Source organism: Hyperolius riggenbachi, chromosome 10, assembly GCF_040937935.1.
Source record: "Hyperolius riggenbachi isolate aHypRig1 chromosome 10, aHypRig1.pri, whole genome shotgun sequence".
In the NCBI taxonomy this organism is placed as follows: Eukaryota; Metazoa; Chordata; class Amphibia; order Anura; family Hyperoliidae; genus Hyperolius; species Hyperolius riggenbachi.
In genome coordinates, this window is record NC_090655.1 from 190,451,389 (window position 1) to 190,470,294 (window position 18,906).

Below are 18,906 nucleotides of genomic sequence, written 5' to 3' on the forward strand. Positions count from 1 at the left end.
GGATAAAAGGGCATTGCTAGTCGTATTTGCAGACAAAGGGGCTTATTTATGAAGCTGCACTGCTATAGCAGCGCAAGCTCCATGACCGGCACCGTGACCTTAATTCTGGGCTGCACGCTATACTCAATTAACATAGTAGCAGCTGCGCTAGTGTAGTATCGTGGTCGCAATACTTCACAGCAGCGGCCGGGATTTAAAGGAACACTCATTAATTATGTAAGCAGCGCGCACAACTAAGGAAGGCACGCTATGCTGCAAGAGCGAGCGTAGCATGCAGCCCAGGATTTAGGTTGCGGTGCTGGTCATAGAGCTTGCGCTGTTATAGCCGGGCAGCGTCACAAATCAGCCCATAAGGCCCTTATTCAATTCACTTTTTCTCCTAAATTTCTCCTAGGTAATATTTTCACACCTTATTAATAAAATGCCTTTGAGCCACCATCAAGAGAAAATATTCCGAATAATATATTTTAATAAAATGATCGCATATATGCAAAAGAAAACTAACTAAAGTTTAGTTTTAACTAACTAAACTAACGAACGTTTTAAGGGAGATCAATTTCAGTCAAATTCCTTCATTTTATGGATTGGGAGGGCTGATGAATGTCAATCAACTTAAATTCAATTGATAAATTTTACCAAGATAAGATTAATCTGGGATCATTTTAAAATTGATGTACAGTATTACATAAAATAATTGCACTGAAATCTACCTGCCAACATAACTCATGCCATCTCCACCCAAAACTAAAAATACATTTTTATAGAAGTTGCACTTCAGAATACATGTGGTACTGGTTTTATCCAAGGAATCTAGTAACAAGATCCATTAATGGAACAGAGAAAGTTTTCAGAGACTTCTCTTTCAGGTCACTGTGAGGCCACATTTGTAAAGCTATGTAGCTGCCTGAAACTATCTCTAAAGCTTTGGGAGAAAAGAATCATAATGATCACTGTATGAAGGTGCTTCCCGACTCCTGATTGGGCTGTGTTCAGCACTACTGAGGGGTCGGAGAGGCACAGCACTGTGAGATTTTCCTTTTAAGACACTGCAGAGAATAAAAAGAATCGGGCCAGAACAATCAATCGCGGCACATCACTAGAGGAGAAGGCCAGTGATGTTTGGGGACACTTGTACACACTACATTTCTTGCCGAAAGGATAGTTTTGGCCAAGGAAAATCTAAGCTGCATATGTAGGTCTATCATGCAGCAGGGACAACCCAACAAACACCACCAGACCTCCTGCAGTAACACACTACATAATGCAGAGAAGTAAACGGCTAGTGTTTACAATGCATGGCAGAGAGTCTTTGAAAAGATTCTGTGTAATCTTAAAGTACTTGTCACTAGACTACTTAGGTAAGATGTTGACAGCTGCACTTGACTTGACCCTTACCTTGACCACTAACTTGACCACATATTTTTACGCAACTATCCTGCATACATGTAAACTTCCCTTATGAATTTCATGTATGTCTGCCAGTTGGTTACTATATGACAATATATTGGCAGAAATCTATAAAATACCTTGATTCCATCTGTGCCCCCACAGAGGCCTGTAAGACCGTGGTAGCACAAAACCATTTTGCTGGTCTAATTAGTTTGTACTTCTGAACTAGTTTAGGTTACATTTTTTGATTCTTTTTGAGGGCAAAGCTGATTTATTAGTGTAACAGATCAGAAGCCAGTGTATATGAAGAATGTCAAGTATGGCGCACATAGAGGCCTGGGCACATTTGACTTGAAGTTTTGGTAGATAAGAGAGATTCCAGCACACTGTGACACACACACACATAAAACACACAAACAAGACAAATACATGTACAAAGTGGCTTACAAAATAGCAATTATAAATAATACTTGATGCAAATCTCTAGCTCAGGAATTAGGGACAATTTCAATCCATGGACAACCCCATATTCACAGTTAAAAGTTTTATGTGTGCTTTTGGCCTTTCGGAGAATAAACTTAAAACACAACATTTAACACTGTTTCCACCTGGCATAATACTAGTTGTGTTGCTTCGTCTCCACCTCATCTTTAGGCCGTTTTTTTAACATAATCTCTCTTGCTGTTGAGCCATTGTTGAACCAGCAGCAAAGAGGCAAAGTAACATGTAAACAAATATCCCTTACCTTCCCCGAGATTTAGGATAGGTTGTTTTTTATTATTATATGTAACTTAATGTTGCCAAATGCATACAGATTTTTTTTCTTCCTTTAAAGAACCACTATCATGAAAAATTGTAAACATAAAAACACATACATCTAAAAAGTAAAATTCTCCCAGAGTAAGTAAAATGAGCTATAAATGACCTTTCTCCTATGTTGCTGTCACTTACAGTAGGTAGTAAATGTCTCACAGCTTTTGGAATAGTCTATCTCGCCATGGGGGATTTGCAGTCATTTTATTTATTCTTTACAAAAATCACTCCCTGGATAGGATCTATAAAAAAGCTGCTGACCAGCCTCTCTAATCATTGAACACTATTTTGGCAGTTGAACTGAGCAACTGCCATTCAGGAAGTTCTTTTAAAAATAAAGAAAACTCTGAGAATCCCTCATGAGGAGATGGACTACTTCAAAACCTGTCATATTTTTACTACCTACTGTAAGTGACAATGACATCGGAAGAAAGAAATGTAAATCTCCTTTTACTCTGAGACAAATAGACAAATGTATATTTCATATCTATGTATAAACATGTATTTTAAATTTTACAAATGTTTGCGATAGTGGTCTTCTATTTGTTTATTTTTGGGTGGTGGGAGCCACCTCCAATATCTTACCTCTGTATCAGAGGATAGTATAGACCATAGAAGTAATGGCTTTCTTTCTCTCAGAAATAGCTGCTGTTTTCCAATGTCCTTGAACTGTACGTTTTACAGCTTCTCTCTCATGAGAGTACTGTAGATGTGTTCTATTTGACAATAGCCATCTCAGAGGCACATAGGGCATAACTGGCTATATTTTCCATTCTTAGACAGCCCTGATAACTGTACTATCTGTAATTACTGTAACACTCCTCTGTATAGTAAACACATGTAAGTTAATGGCAATACTTAATATATATATATTTTTTCTTATCAAAGTAGTGTAACATTCAGTTTTTCATATTGGTTCACAGCCCACAAAAAAAGTGCAAAATTACTTATTTTTCTCCACTTCTGTTTGAGCATGGACAATTTGCAGAAGCTGGCATTCAAGGAAATAGCATTTTACCTCTACCAGGCTTATTTAGCAAGACAAAGAGCAGCATTCAAAGTATAGTAATTAACCCATTACCTTTTCAGCCAATAGGTTTTAACGGACTGAAACTGGAATGGTTGCTATGTGTTACTGCACTTTGTGCAATGCTAGTGCCCTTTGACTACTTTACTGAATAAGCTTCTATATCTTAAAGTGGAAGGTGCTAAAAATTGTTTAAATAACCAGATCAAAATTCTTAACTGAAGAGCAAAAGGGAAATCTGGAGGCAAATGGCAACTGTGTTGACAGTTTCAAAAGCCCTAATGCTTCATAAATACAGTTTTATACACATACACAGGAAGAATGTTACATTCTACTTCTTATAAGGCATATTATTAGTTTATAGGCAGGTCGCTGTGTCTTTGTTCTTCTGGTGTTAGCCGGGCATCTTTTCATTGTAGTCTATTGGACACGGCGGCAGTAATAGCCCAGGACCTTGCACTTCTCACACAAGTGCTGGGGGTGCTCCTTGCTTTGATCAGAAACGTCAAGACCGTCAGGCTTTTCCAAAGGTCGCTGCAAATGGGAAACAAAAGATTAATTAATACATGTGCAACCCAATACCAAGTCTGAATACAGCTATGCCTTGCCAGCTGTCAGTGAGCGTCAATCCAGCACTTTAACGGCTGACACCTGTGGTTTATTTTTAACTGCTCCGGAATACCCATCAAATAAAATTACAGATATTTTTCACCTAATATTTCTGAGATGTATCTTGCAGAATCTCATTGGCACACATTGAGAGCGGCACGATTGGCGGGAGCTGCGGTTCCGTAAGGAGTGTCGTCAGTAGGCCCCATTGTCTAGTACCAGCGGTCTCTAGTCCTTAAGGGGCCAGAGACCGCTGGTACTGAAGTCTTTAATACATATGCACACTTTTTTTTCTTTTTTCTAACCATCACATAAACAAGAAATTACAAGGACTTGACACCCCCGCTGGTTGGAAGTTTTAACAAACAGTGAAAGTATTCTTAAGCTCAGTCAACCGTTGTAGTTCTGAGAACATATTACACTACAGAGGCCAGAGTTTATTTGCTTTTAACCACTTAAGTCTATCTGGACGGATATATAGACTGGGCTGCTGCCACTGCGCCAGGCGCGTCCCCGTGCATGCTCCCGCTGCCTTCCAAAAGCCCCCAGATCAATGAATGGGAACATAGTTCCCGTTCATTGATCTAAGTCCCTGGCACAAAAACAGACGGTCTCTTATCAGAGGCCGCGGTCTTTCTGCACAATAAAAGTTTCCCGTCCTCCTTGTAGTTCCTGGAAGCGAAATTGTTCGCTTCCAGGACTTTTTGACTGTGGCCATCTTGTGGCCAAATACTAAAACTACACCCACATGCATTTTTTATTAAACAAACCCACAATATTACATTTAAAATTAACTGTTTACCTCCCACACCACAAATTACCCAAATAGAATTTTTAATAAAAAAAATTTGCAACTTAAAAAAAAAAAAAAAATTACCTAGGGGTCTGAACTTTTTGAAAATGCATGTCAAGAGAGTATATTGCTATAATTTTTTAAATTATACGTTTGTAAATAGTGATGGACGCAAATTGAAAAAATGCACCTTTATTTCCAAATTAAATATTGGCGTCATACATTGTGATAGGAACATAATTTAAACGGTGTAATAACCGGGACAAATGGGCAAATAAAATGAGTTTTTATTACGGTAGCATGTATTAATTTCAAACTATAATGGCCAAAAAATGAGAAATACTGCATTTTTATCAATTTCTTTCTTAATTTTCCTGTTAAAATGGATTTAGAAAAAAATACTTCTTAGCAAAATGTACCATCCAAAGAAAGCCTAATTGGTGGCGGAAAAAACAAGATATGGATTAATTAATTTTGATAAGTAGTTATAAAGTTATTGGTGAATGAATGGGAGGTGAAAGTTGCTCGGATGCATAAGGTGAAACACTGTAGGCTGAAGTGGTTAAAAATGATGTTGTAAAATAAGGTTATTTTCTTCCTACTAAGACATAGTTCTATGGTTTTAGTTTACATGAGCAGTGGCGGTACCAACGGCAGCAGACCACTCCAGGTGTTGAGCCATGAGAGGGTGCCAAACTCAGGGCAGTTTCTTTGCCGTATTGCTCCCAGGACGAGGGTGTAAAAATGTTTCCCCCTTCCCTCCCCGTAGGCTATTTGCGATGTAGTATTTTGTAGCCATCAGTATGGGTTAGCCAGCGGCTAACTTATTAGCCAGAGGCTAACTTATTATGGTCATTATTATTAGGTAGACAGATGAAGCACCCCCAAGTATAGGTAGCCAGGTGTAGGTGCCCCCAGTATAAGCAGACAGGTACAGGTGCCTCCAGTAAAGATAGCCAGGTACAGGTGCCTCCAGTATGGTTAGTCTGGTATAGGTATCCAGGTATAGGTGTCCCAGTATAGGTATCCAGGTATAGGTGGCCCCAGTATAGGTATCCTGGTATAGGTGCCCCCAGTATAGGTAGCCAGATATAGGTACCTCCAGTATAGGCAGCCTGGTGTAATTGCCCCCATTATAGGTAGATTGGTATAGGTGTCCCAGTATAGATATCCTGGTATAGATGCCCCAGTATAGGTAGCCATGTATAGGTGCCTCCAGTATACAGTGGCTTGCAAAAGTATTCGGCCCCCCCTGAAGTTTTCCACATTTTGTCATATTACTGCCACAATCCACAAACCTTAATCAATTTTATTGGAATTTCATGTCAAAGACAAATACAAAGTGGTGTACACACGAGAAGTGGAACAAAAATAATACATGATTCCAAACATTTTTTACAAATCAATAACTGCAAAGTGGGGTGTGCGTAATTATTCAGCCTTTTTCGGTCTGAGTGCAGTCAGTTGCCCATAGGCATTGCCTGATGAGTGCTAATGACTAAATAGAGTGCAACTGTGTGTAATCTAATGCCAGTACAAATACAGCTGCTCTGTGACGGCCTCAAAGGTTGTCTAAGAGAATCTTGGGAGCAACAACAACATGAGGTCCAAAGAACACACCAGACAGGTCAGGGATAAAGTTATTGAGAAATTTAAAGCAGGCTTAGGCTACAAAAAGATTTCCAAAGCCTTGAACATCCCAAGGAGCACTGTTCAAGCGATCATTCAGAAATGGAAGGAGTATGGCACAACTGTAAACCTACCAAGACAAGGCCGTCCACCTAAACTCACAGGCCAAACAAGGAGAGCACTAATCAGAAATGCAGTCAAGAGGCCCATGGTGACTCTGGACGAGCTGCAGAGATCTACAGCTCTGGTGGGGGAATCTGTCCATAGGACAACTATTACGCTGGATACACACCATGCGTTTCCGCGTCGAATGCGTCCGTCGATGCGCATCGATTCGATTATTTCCGAGCATTTCCGAGCCCATTTCAATGATTTTTAGGTTGATTGCCATGTAAAGTATGGCAAATCGACCTAATGATCTATCAAAACGTGAATCGGACATGTCGGAAATAATCGAATCGATGCGTATCGACGGACGCATCGAACGCGGAAACACATGGTGTGTATCCAGCATTAGTCGTGCACTGCACAAAGTTGGCTCCTATGGAAGAGTGACAAGAAGAAAGCCATTAACAGAAAAGCATAAGAAGTCCCGTTTGCAGTTTGCCACACGCCATGTGGGGGGCACAGCAAACATGTGGAAGAAGGTGCTCTGGTCGGATGAGACCAAAATGGAACTTTTTGGCCAAAATGCAAAACGCTATGTGTGGCAGAAAACTAACACTGCACATCACTCAGAACACACCATCCTGACTGTCAAATATGGTGGTGGCAGCATCATGCTCGGGGGTTGCTTCTCTTCGACAGGGAAGCTAGTCAAAGTTGATAGGAAGATGGATGGAGCCAAATACAGGGCAATCTTGGAAGAAAACCTCTTGGAGTCTGCAAAAGACTTTGGAAAGGGGCGGAGGTTCACCTTCCAGCAGGACAACAACCCTAAACGTAAAGCCAGAGCAACAATGGAATGGTTTAAAACAAAACATATCCATGTGTTAGAATGGCCCAGTCAAAGTCCAGATCTAAATCCAATCGAGAATCTGTGGCAAGATCTGAAAACTGCTGTTCACAAACGCTGTCCATCTAATCTGACTGAGCTGGAGCTGTTTTGCAAAGAGGAATGGGCAAGGATTTCAGTCTCTAGATGTGCAAAGCTGGTAGAGACATACCCTAAAAGACTGGCAGCTGTAATTGCAGCAAAAGGTGGTTCTACAAAGTATTGACTCAGGGGGCTGAATAATAACGCACACCCCACTTTGCAGTTATTGATTTGTAAAAAATGTTTGGAATAATGTATGATTTTCGTTCCACTTCTCACGTGTACACCACTTTGTACTGGTCTTTCACGTGGAATTCCAATAAAGTTGATTCATGTTTGTGGCAGTAATGTGACAAAATATGGAAAACTTCAAGGGGGCTGAATACTTTTGCAAGCCACTGTAGATGGCCTGGTATAGGTGCCCCCAGTATAGGTAGCCAGGCATAGGTGCTCCCAGTATAGGTAGCCAGGCATCGGTGCCCCCAGTATAGGTAACCAGGCATAGGTGATGCTAGTATAGGAAGCCAGGTATAGGTGCCGCCAGTATAGGTAACCAGGCATAGGTGCCCCCAGTATAGGAAGTCCGGTATTGGTGCCTCCAGTATAGTTAGCCAGGCATAGGTGCCTCCCATATAGAAAGCCAGGAATACCGTCGGTGCCCCCAGTAAAGGTAGCTAGGTATTGGTGCTAGTGTAGGTAGCCAATCATAATGGTGAAATGCACCAGACAATCCATTCCTCTCTGGTTGTAATCGATTCAGAGAGGGATCAACTAACCCCAAGCCATTCCCTGGGCAGTGGGAGGAACATCTACGCAATCACCTCCCCAGGGTCCGGGCTTGACACTAGAGGTCCAGGTCCACTCTGTCATCTCTGCACTGCCACTCACACTGAATCAGGAAGTAGTGTGACTGGCAGTGCAGAGGAGAGAGAGTGGACCTCTACCTCTAGCGTCAAGTCTGGAGAGTATGTAACTTAAATCTCCTTTCACTGTCCGTTTTGCAGTTGAGGAACGGGAGCACAGTGAAAAGAGGGGGGTCCGAAGAGAGGGAGGACGTATAAGTCGTACCAGCTCTGCAATGATTCGGTAAGGTCCTTTCCTCTGCGCCCACTGCTCCCTTCTCAGGCACTGCGCCCAGGACGGGGACCTGTCTTGCCCGCCGCTAAAAATGGGCCTGGCCAAACCGGCATCTTTGTGCACTCCCCCGCAACATTACGGTACAGAGCGCAGTGGACAAGCAGCACACTCGCCTCCCTCAGGTTCCTGTCTTGTCTGCCTTTTCTGTAATATCACTGTCCTGCACTTCCTGCTTCTCAGTTTGGGCTCTAGTGCCCAAAACTTAGGAGCAGGAAGTGCAGAGTAGCGACAGTGCAGAGAAGGCAGACAGGACCTGCAAGCTGCAGCGTCTGGAACCTGAGGAAGGTGAGTGTTGCCTGTATACCTGTCCACACTGTGCTCAGTAAGATGTGTATAATCCAGCTGCCTACAGGACAAAATATTTCTGAATGCTGTTGAATGCTCCATGTTTGAGTCTTCTTAGTTCTACCAATCACACAAGTTTTAGATTAGACAGGCTGGCTGTAAGTAGTGAGAGGTAATAACAGAAGCTACTACTGGAGTACTAAATCAGTGTTTTTTTTTTACTTTGATAATGACTGCATCTATGTTTTTTGTAATTTATCTGGTTTACAATAAAATGAAATGGTTAAAACACACCCTCCTACTATACTGGGGATGGGGATTAGGGTTCACATCTTGCTACTATACTGGGTTGGGTGAAATAGTGGTGCATCTAGCTACTAAACTGTGGAGGGAATGGATTAGGGGGCACACCTGGCTGCTATACTAGGTAGGGGGGATTAGGGAGCACATCTGGCTACTATACTGGGAAGGGATGGGGATTAGAGGGCACATCTTGCTTTTATACTGGGGAGGGAGAGGATTAGGGGGCACATTTGGCTACTATACTTGGGAAGGGGGATTAGGTGGCATATCTGGCTACTATGCTGGGGAGGGAGGCTAGATTAGGGGGCATATCTGGTTGGGGTGCTTACATTTTAGTTAGCTCTGCCCACATCTTGTCATGGCCACACCTATTTTTTTTACCTCACTCATACACCCATTCTTTAGAATTTCTTGCTGCAGCACAGCGCACCACCCCCCTTCAATAAATGGCTTGATTGGGGGGTTCTTATGTGTGAATTCATAACGCCTTACTGAATGCAAATATGCTATCTGTTCATTGATATGACTTATGGGCATCAGGAGATCGGCCTACCAGTCTATAAATACCCTAGGTACACCACTGTATATGAGGTTTCAGTCACTATGACCAATGAAAAAAGGGTACGATAATCTAGCTCCTCAATGAAAGAACCACCATAAGCCGCCGGCTTCACCCTGCGCTAAATTTGGCAGCGTCCATTTCACATATACACCTCTTAGAGCCTCTTCACACTGCGTTTAGTGCACTGGGTTAAATTCATTGACTGCTTATGTGTGACACACCTACAGAACATGCCCACGCTTTCCTTTCCATGCTACTGCCAACTAAAAAGTGGTATGAGTTAAGGTTATGGTTTGACAAGCCCTTGTTAACTGCAAATGTAAGTTGACAGTATCCATGCTCTTTATAAATGGGCCCATGATACCTCAGCTAGCATTCTGGTCCACTATTCTTGAGCCAATAGTTCTAGTTCTCTTAGGTCTGATGAGATACTTAAGTCTAGTGAGTTTTAGCTCTTTCCAGATATTAGACACCCATGGCAGGCAACTTCAAAACCGTCCATTGTTTGTTTTCAAGCATCCTTGGTTTTCTTACAGCTGTGTTTATAGTTATTGTCCTGCTGGAGAACCCGAACCCTAGAATGCTGTACTCCAGAAGGCCTTCATAGTCATGAAATTTCAATTGGTGGGCAGACAAATAACCTCAACCTCTGTGTTATGAAGTCTGTGATAGTGAGAGTATACTAACGGGTAACGGGTAACGGGTATCTATTGGAAGTCTGTGTCTGCTGGCTAATACTGAAGGGGCATGCTTTGGGGTTATGTCAAAGTTGTGGTCTCCTGATTCATGGCACTAACCGGGGCACATATTTATCTTTCTGCCTGCCAGGCATTAATACTTTCATATGGACTATGAAGTAACTGAATGCATATATCTATTCCTAATAATTGTTCATTGTGTTTTGCCGTATGATAATATGGACAGCATAAATGTCATCATTGAGCTTGTGTTAAAAAAATAGCTTGTAACACAAATTCTACTCTCCAACACAGCAGAGATGCGTCATAACATCAGTTCTTCTTGATAAGAAAGTGTTAGGCTGGGCTGTTTCCCTGCTCTGTGCTGACAGACTTCTGTCTTTGCAACAGCTAATTTATAGCACGGCTCACACACTCCAGAGCCTGGCTACGTGGGGGGTTATAGTTACCTCTCCTCATTCCTGGCAGCATCTCCCGTGCAGCTTGCTTGCTAGATGTCCAGGTTTATTGTCCAGGTGAGCCACTTCCTGTTTCCTTGCAGTTCCATACTAGGCCACTAGATGTCAAGGGCGAGTACAAAGCTGCCAGGGATTTGGGAAGATAGCTTCCCACAGACCAAAGACACTGAAGCCTGGATCTGTAGCAAGTATAGAGCTGCAAGGGAGACGGGATGATGGCAGACGAGGAGAGGTAGCTATATGTACACACTCTGCACCACATACACTCAGCTACACATAAACTGCATAATCATATACATACACTGGATAATCATATACATGCACTGCATAATCATATACATGCAGTCTGCAAGCGTGCTCTGCATCGCATGCACCACATACAGGGGGAGGCAGTCTGCAAAACATACAGGAGGTAGAGTAGGGGGAGACATTAGGGAGAATGACTTATCCACGGGCAGGGGAGGACTGACAACTCATGGGCCCCCCGGGCAATAGGAGATTATGGGGCCCCGTACCAGTGTTGTCAACCTTTCATGTTATTTTTTTACAGACAAAGATATAATAATTTACTGACAACAGATATTTTATATTGACAAAAAACCCTGAGGCGCGCGTAGAAAATGGGTGTGGCCATGCAACAGAATGTGGGTTTGGTCATGGGTGGGGCCAAATATACATGACCTTAGCAGTGGTATAAAAGGTCTGCCGGGAAAGTTTGAGCTCTGTTTTCCCCAAAATACATGTAATCTGACAGCATTTCACCCAAAATCCACGCAATTTGGCAGAGTTTCCTCCAAACTACAGATAATATGGCAGTGGTTCCCCCTAAATACACATAATCTGGAAGCAGTGGTTGCGCCAACATACACATAATCTAGCAGCAGTTCCCCAACATACACATAATCTGGCAGCAGTTCTATCAAAATAGGTGCCACCAGTATAGGTAACCAGGTCTATAGGTATGCCAAGTGGAAGTAACCAGGTCTATAGATGTCCCCAGTATAGGAAGCCAGGTCTTTAGGTGTCCCCAGTATAAGTAGCCAGGTCTATAGGTCTCCCCAGTTTAGATAGCAAGGTCTATAGATGTCCCCAGTATAAGCAGCCAGGTCTATAGGTGTCCCCAGTATAAACAGCTAGGTCAATAGGTGTCCCCAGTATAAGTAGCCAGGTCTATAGGTGTCCCCAGTATAAACAACTAGGTCAATAGGTGTCCCCAGTATAAGTAGCCAGGTCTATAGCTGTCCCCAGTATAAGTATCCAGGTCTATAGGTGTCCCCAGTTTAGATAGCCAGGTCTATAGATGTCCCCAGAATAGGTAGCCAGGTCTATAGGTGTCCTCAGTACAGATTGCCAGGTGTATAGGTATCCCCAGAATAGGTAGCCAGGTCTATAGGGTACATATTATTTCGGCGCCTCTCAGTTCGGCGCGGGGAGAGCCGAATGACTACTTTCCCCGCTGCCGCTAAACTCCAAGGCGGCGTTAAATACAATAACTCCCCTCCAAATTGTCACAACTCGGAGGGAGATGTAACTTGGGGTCTGGCAGCCGCCAGAGCCCCGAACTACCACTACGTGGGAGCGCATCATAGCATTGCTGCTATGACGGCGCCCAGCTTCCGTGCCCGGCTCTCAGAGCCGCGTGCCGAAATGAACTGACCCGAGGTCTACAGGTGTCCCCAGTATATGTAGCCAGGTGTATAGGTGTCCCCAGTATAGCCAGGTCTATAGGTGTCCCCAGTATAGCCAGATCTATAGGTGTCCCCAGTATATGTAGCCAGGTATATAAGTGTCCCCAGAATAGGTAGACAGGTCTATAGGTGTCCCCAGAAAAAGTAGCCAGGTCTAAAGGTGTCCCCAGTATATGTAGTCAGGTGTATAGGTGTCCCCAGTATCTGTAGCCAGGTGTATAGGTGTCCCCAGAATAGGTAGCCAGGTCTATATGTGTCCTCAGGAGAGGTGGCAGCGCAGTGAAGGGGGAGCAGCGGGCACAGTGGTGGGGAAGGGGGGACGTCTTCACCCCTCTTCCCTCACCTTGGGGCTCCCCCTTCCCTGCTCCATCCTCCAGAATTTTGACTTACTGTTTCTCTTCCAGCAGGGGCAAGAGTTGGGGGTCAGCTTATACGTGAGTATACATGAGTTTTTGGCCTTTTTTCACACGCAGGCGATTTTAAAAATTGCCTGCCAACCGCTTGTGCAATGAATGTCTATGAGAATGTTCATATCTGCGTGGGTCCTGCGCTGTGCGGGCAGCAAATCTGTGCATGGACCATTTTTGGAATGAACCCGCCTCAATGGAAGGTATAGGAGAAACGCAAAACGCTCGCAAAATCGCTTTGTGCAGCGATTGCGTTCGCATTTTTAAGAATAAATACATTGTATTTATTATTTTCCAGGTCAAAGCGCAATCGCTCTTAAAAAGCACTTTACAAAAACCGCAGCGCCCAACCGAGCGCCAGAAGAAAACAAAAACTCCTCCAAAAACGACAAACGTGGATGCTGAAGCAAACAGAACGCAATGTGAACGTGGCCTCAGTGTTTTACAATATAAAGGTGTTCTTTATAGTTTGGCAGTCTGTTACGACATGGAGTTGTTTTAAACACTTTGGTGGTAGGTCATAATATACTGATGTTTTTATGCACGCTGGTATTTTACAGTATGGAGGTGATCTTTAATTTTTGGTAGTGTGTTACAGCATGGAGGTGTTTTATACACTCTAGAAGTATGTTATAGTATGTCAGTGTTTTACATACTTTCAAAGTCTTTTAAAGTATAGAGCTGTTCCTTAAGCTCCCTGGCGGTAATCCCAAGCAATAGCTCGGAGTAAGAATAAGTAGCCAGGAGTGGTAAGCCCGAGCTATGCGAGGGCTAGCTAAAATAGCAGCTCCAGCTGCTACCTGGGTCTCACGCACGATCTTTCCAGGACTCTCCAGCCGGCCACCGGGATCCCCATCTCCTGTCTTCTTCCTGGATCCCGGCGGCCAATCAGCGGTAGTGTGGCATGACGTTGGAGGCTGTCCGGGAAAGTTAAAGTGGATATGTACTCTTGCATAGGACAGAAGCAGTACAGCTGTATGCACCTGGTATGTATATGGAGAGTTTAGCCTGTCTAATCCCTCTGGACCTGAACATTTGCACAGAATAGAAGGAAATAGAGAGAAATGCACACTGTAAATATAGAGAGTTTAGCCTGTCTAATTCCCCCTAATTTGAGTCTAATCACAAGCTGAAATTTGATCTCTCCCCTGTGCCACATGACTGCCATGGCAGAGATGGCAGATAAGCTCATTTGAAAGCACAGGATGTTAACAATGTAGCCATTTGGTTCACAACTGCTTCTGAGCTCAATGCTTCTGCTGATCTGCCTTACTGTTACCAATTTTTTCCTGGATTTTGAGTACTCTCTGCCTGCCGCCTGAACCGACCTCTGCACCTAAGACTTATTCAACTCCTGGAAATAGTTGCAAAAACAACCTAACACCCTGGACTGACTTCAAAAGTATTAGTGAGGAAGAGATCTCAGACATCCTCCGTCGCCTCCGCCAGACAACCTGCGACCTGGACCCACTAAACATATGCTGAAATGCCCTGACCTGCTTGGTCCAGCATTTCACAAAATAGTAAATTGCTCTCTGCAAGCAGGGAGGTTTCCTACCTCTCTAAAAGAAGGAATCGTCAAGCCCCTTCTTAAAAAACCTTCCATGGATCCAGATGCTATGAGCAGCTACAGACCTGTCTCCAACCTCCCCTTCTTAGGTAAAGTTATTGAAAAGGCTGTCTATCTGCAACTTGAAACCAGGCTGTCAGTAAACAACATCCTGGACCCTCTACAATCTGGCTTTAAGAAACACCACAGCTGTGAAACAGCCCTCATCCAAGTCTGCAACGACCTGCTCATGGCAAGGGACAGAGGGGAATGCTCCATCCTAATCCTGTTGGATCTCTCAGCGGCTTTTGATACAGTTGACCACGAAATCCTGCTTAACAGACTGCAGGAGTACTGTGGCATCAGTGGATCAGTCCTCCAGTGGTTTAGCTCATTCCTGACTGACAAAACAGAGAGAGTATCCCTAGGTCCTATAATGTCGAAACCTGCACCTCTACAATTCGGAGTGCCACAAGGATCAATCCTATCCCCTCTGCTGTTTGCAATCTACATGTTGCCACTCGGTACACTTATCCAACGACATGGCCTGAGGTACCACTGCTACGCCGATGACACACAGCTATACCTGTCCTTCAAACCTGGTGGAACAGACTCTACCCCAAAAATAAACTCTTGCTTAGCTGAGCTACAGGCATGGATGAATGATAACTGATTGAAACTGAATGCTGACAAAACTGAGGTCCTGTTTGTCCAAAACCAACACTCGCCATCAAAACAGCTCTATCCTAAAGCAACACCAATCAGGATTGGGAATTCAGACATAAACAGCTCCAACCTTGTGCGCAGCCTTGGAGTACTAATCGATGGGGAATTGAGTTTCAGAAACCAAATTTCATCTGTAGTTAAATCTTCCTTCTTTCATCTGAAGAACATTGCAAAGATTAAACATCTGATTCCCCCAGAGGATCTTCCAACCCTAGTCCACGCCTTCATCACATCACGGCTGGACTACTGCAATGCCCTTTATGCTGGCCTCCCCAAAAAGGACCTGCGTCGCCTGCAATTAGTGCAAAATGCTGCTGCTAGATTGCTAACAAACCAGCCTCGCCACTGTCACATTACACCGATCCTTTGCTCACTGCACTGGCTACCAGTAGAATGGAGAATACTCTTCAAGATTGGACTGCTGACATTGAAATCCCTGCACAATCTGGGCCCTGGATACATGAAGGACCTGCTGAAGCTGCACCACACCTCTCACAACCTCAGATCAGCAAGTTCTATAAACTTGGTCACTCCCAGAGTGCACCTCAAAAAATCTGGAGATAGAGCCTTCTGTCATGTTGCCCCTACTCTTTGGAACTCCCTGCCACACCCAGTAAAGACAGCACCATCCCTGGAGCTATTCAAATCCAGACTGAAAAGCCACCTGTTTAGCCTGACATTTCCAGACTTATAAAATTCTTCCTCTGTACCACGATGGTCGGAGCCATGCTTATGCGCTTTGAGTCCCATGGGAGAAAAGCGCTTTACAAATGTTATGTGTTGTTGTTGTTGTTTGATGTGTTGTTACTCTCTGCCTGCTGCTTAAGACTGATAGCAAAGGAAAAATAGTCAGAAAGGAATAACTCTTCTACTGCCCCGATTGTGATGTTACCCTATGTGCCATTCCTTGTTTCAAACTATACCACACGCGAGAGGTGTATTAGGTATTCAGGTAGTCCCCGACTTACGAACATGCGAGATACGAACGCCCCGCTGATATGAACGCCTTTCAATCAAGCGTTGTGATGACGTCATATGCGGTTGACGGTACGAAAATGTCCTGAAAAGTATCCTCTTGAATAGCGTTCCCGTTTATTCATCTGCGGGGTTCTAAAAAATGTCTCCCACATCTGTATGATTGGCCAACATTTACAAGCAAAGCAAACTGTAGTGTAAGACCAGGACAGGGTTATTCTATGCACACTGACTTCAGTCGCCAACCAGAGTAAGCTGCCCGCTGCCTCTAAGCTGTCACTTGCTCGCTTTCCCTTTCAGCTGTGGACGGACAGCTCTCTTCACTCACGATTCTAAAGCATTCTCTGCTTCCTGGTGTTAACCCCTTCACTCCTCTTTTGCTATGCCAGCTTCTTCTGTTCAGGATTAGTTCAGCATCCCGAATTCTTTGGCACTAACCCTTTCATTACTGATCATCTTGCTACTTAGCAGTTTGCACTGGAACTTTTTTGTGTATTTCTCTTTTTTATTGCAAGTGCATGATTTCTAGCAGGGCTTTGGAGTCTGAGTCGAGGAGTCAGTCGGGGTAATTTTGGGCACCCGGAGTTAGAGTCTGAGTCGTTGATTTCATAAACTGAGTATAAAAGAGTCGGGAGTCGGGTGATTTTTTGTGCAAAATCCACAGCCCTGTTAAGTATTAGACTAAGGAGTTGGAGTTGAGGAGTCGGAGCCATTTTGGGTACCCGGGGTCGGAGTTGGAGTCGTGGTTTCATAAACAGAGGAGTCTGAGTTGGCGTCAGATTTTTGTACCGACTTTACAGACCTGATTTCTAGCACATATTTATGCACTGTAGACTCATGATCAGTACTTGTATCCCTTTGGAGATTCATATCAATCATATTTACAATATATTTACATATTTTAGCACAGAGCACATTCCTATTTCCTTAACCTTGCTGCTACTTTTCTACTATCTAAGGTACCTCAATTCCACTGAGCACCTTTTGCTCAGATATAGATTTTTTGTAATAAATTGTTTTTCTTGAGGTTTATTCCATACTGATAGCAACTACTTATTACTAATATATTGTGTGTCTGTTGCTAAAATCATGTAAATACTATTATAGAATACTTATAATAGAAAAGTATACCCTTTCCTACTTAACGGATTCAGGTTAAGAACGAACCTTAAGTCCCTATCTTGTTTGTTAACCGGGGATTACCTGTATATGTACATACTGTATAGTCTGGTGCCTTATTTGTAGAGTTTACTATTTTTTAAGTTTATTCATAAATTGAATGATTTCAACAATTTTGTGTTCTAGTCTTTTATAACATGTGGGATGTCTGCAAGACCTTTAGTCTGACATATTTTGGTGAGTTATGACTTAGGAATTGGAGGCCTAAAATTCTTGAAAAAAATTTACCACTTTTAGACCCATAAATCCAGAAAGAAATGAACCGCCAGGGAGGTTAAGACTCTGGCAGTACTTCATAGTATTGAGGTGTTCTATACAATCAGAGGGTATGTCATATTATAGAGGTGTTTTACACAGCGTGTATAGAACACATACAAGGACATGTCGTCAGAATGCGTAAAATAACCTCATAACTATAAAATACCACCAAAATGCATAAAATACCCCCATACTATGACCTACTACCAGAATGCATAAAACGCCCCCATGCTATGACATACCACCAGAATGCATAAAACGCCCCCATGCTATGACATACCACCAGAATGCATAAAACTCTTCCAAACTAAGACAAAATACTAGATTGTATTAAAGTTAATGTGAAGTGAAATAATAATTAAAAAAAAAAATCCTATGGAGAGGGATGGCTGTGGGTCATATAGAGCATTTCCCCTTCCTCTCACATTCCCCTCGTTCCACCATTGTCACACCAGCAAGAACTGTTCGACCACTTGGTCAGACACAGTTCTGTGTATCCTCTGAAGGCTTCAGGAGCCTGGAGTTCCTGAACACTGGATGCTCCGTACTGTGCATGTGTGAGCGTGTTCTCACGCATGGGCAGTACAGAGCCACCCGTCTTCAGGGGGCTCTTGGGCTCCAGAAGCCTCGCGTGGCAGAAGATTTGAACGAGGGTGACATTGCTGGAACTAGGGGACCATGAGAGGCTATTAGATCCACAACTTTCCCTCTCCATAGGTGAGTATCTGACTTTTTCTTTTACTTTCACTTCACATTTGCTTTAAACACTTCCACACTATGACATACCACCAGAATGCATAAAACACCCCTATACTATAACATACCACCAGAATACATAAAACACTACCATACTATAACATACCACCAGAATGCATAAAACGCCTCCATATTATGACATACTACCGGAATGCATAACACACCTCCATACTATGACATACTTCCAAAGTGCACAAAAGGTCTCCATACTATGACATACTGCTGAAGTACATAGTAGTAAGAATGTTTCTGTACCGTGTTAGCCAAACAAATTATGTAGGTAGAAAAAAACAAAGTCTTGTAAAAGTAATACCTTTTAATGGCTAGCTGGTAAAGTTAAATTATGCAAGCTTTCTGGGATCTAGTCCCCTTCTTCATGCATATTTCCAGATGTTCTCTGAAGTAAAACACTGATGCAGGTAAATAGTAAACACGTAGATGGCAGTTGTGCTGGTTACTGTTTAGCAATTAGATGTCAGGAGATCAGCTGGGATACTGATAGGGGTAAAATGGACACACCAGTGGGCCAACACTTCTGCAGGCGGAGCTCTGCTTTGCCTACCAAGCAGGAGATGCACGCGCAGCCTGTGCGCGATCTTCTGCAAACTGAAGCCCCAGGACTTTACGCC

General features: G+C 43.3%; 1 protein-coding gene across 2 annotated transcripts in view; it reads right to left on the minus strand.

Moving 5' to 3' along the window:
• Positions 1 to 2,562: 2,562 nt before the first annotated feature.
• ZCCHC24 (zinc finger CCHC-type containing 24) overlaps positions 2,563 to 18,906 on the minus strand; it is a 223,995-nt gene continuing 207,651 nt past the window's right edge. For both annotated transcript variants that reach the window (XM_068255460.1, XM_068255459.1), the window contains exon 4: positions 2,563 to 3,763. In XM_068255460.1, the coding sequence (XP_068111561.1) occupies positions 3,650 to 3,763 (114 nt within the window). In that variant the 3' untranslated portion in view covers positions 2,563 to 3,649. The remainder of the gene's footprint in view (positions 3,764 to 18,906) is intronic.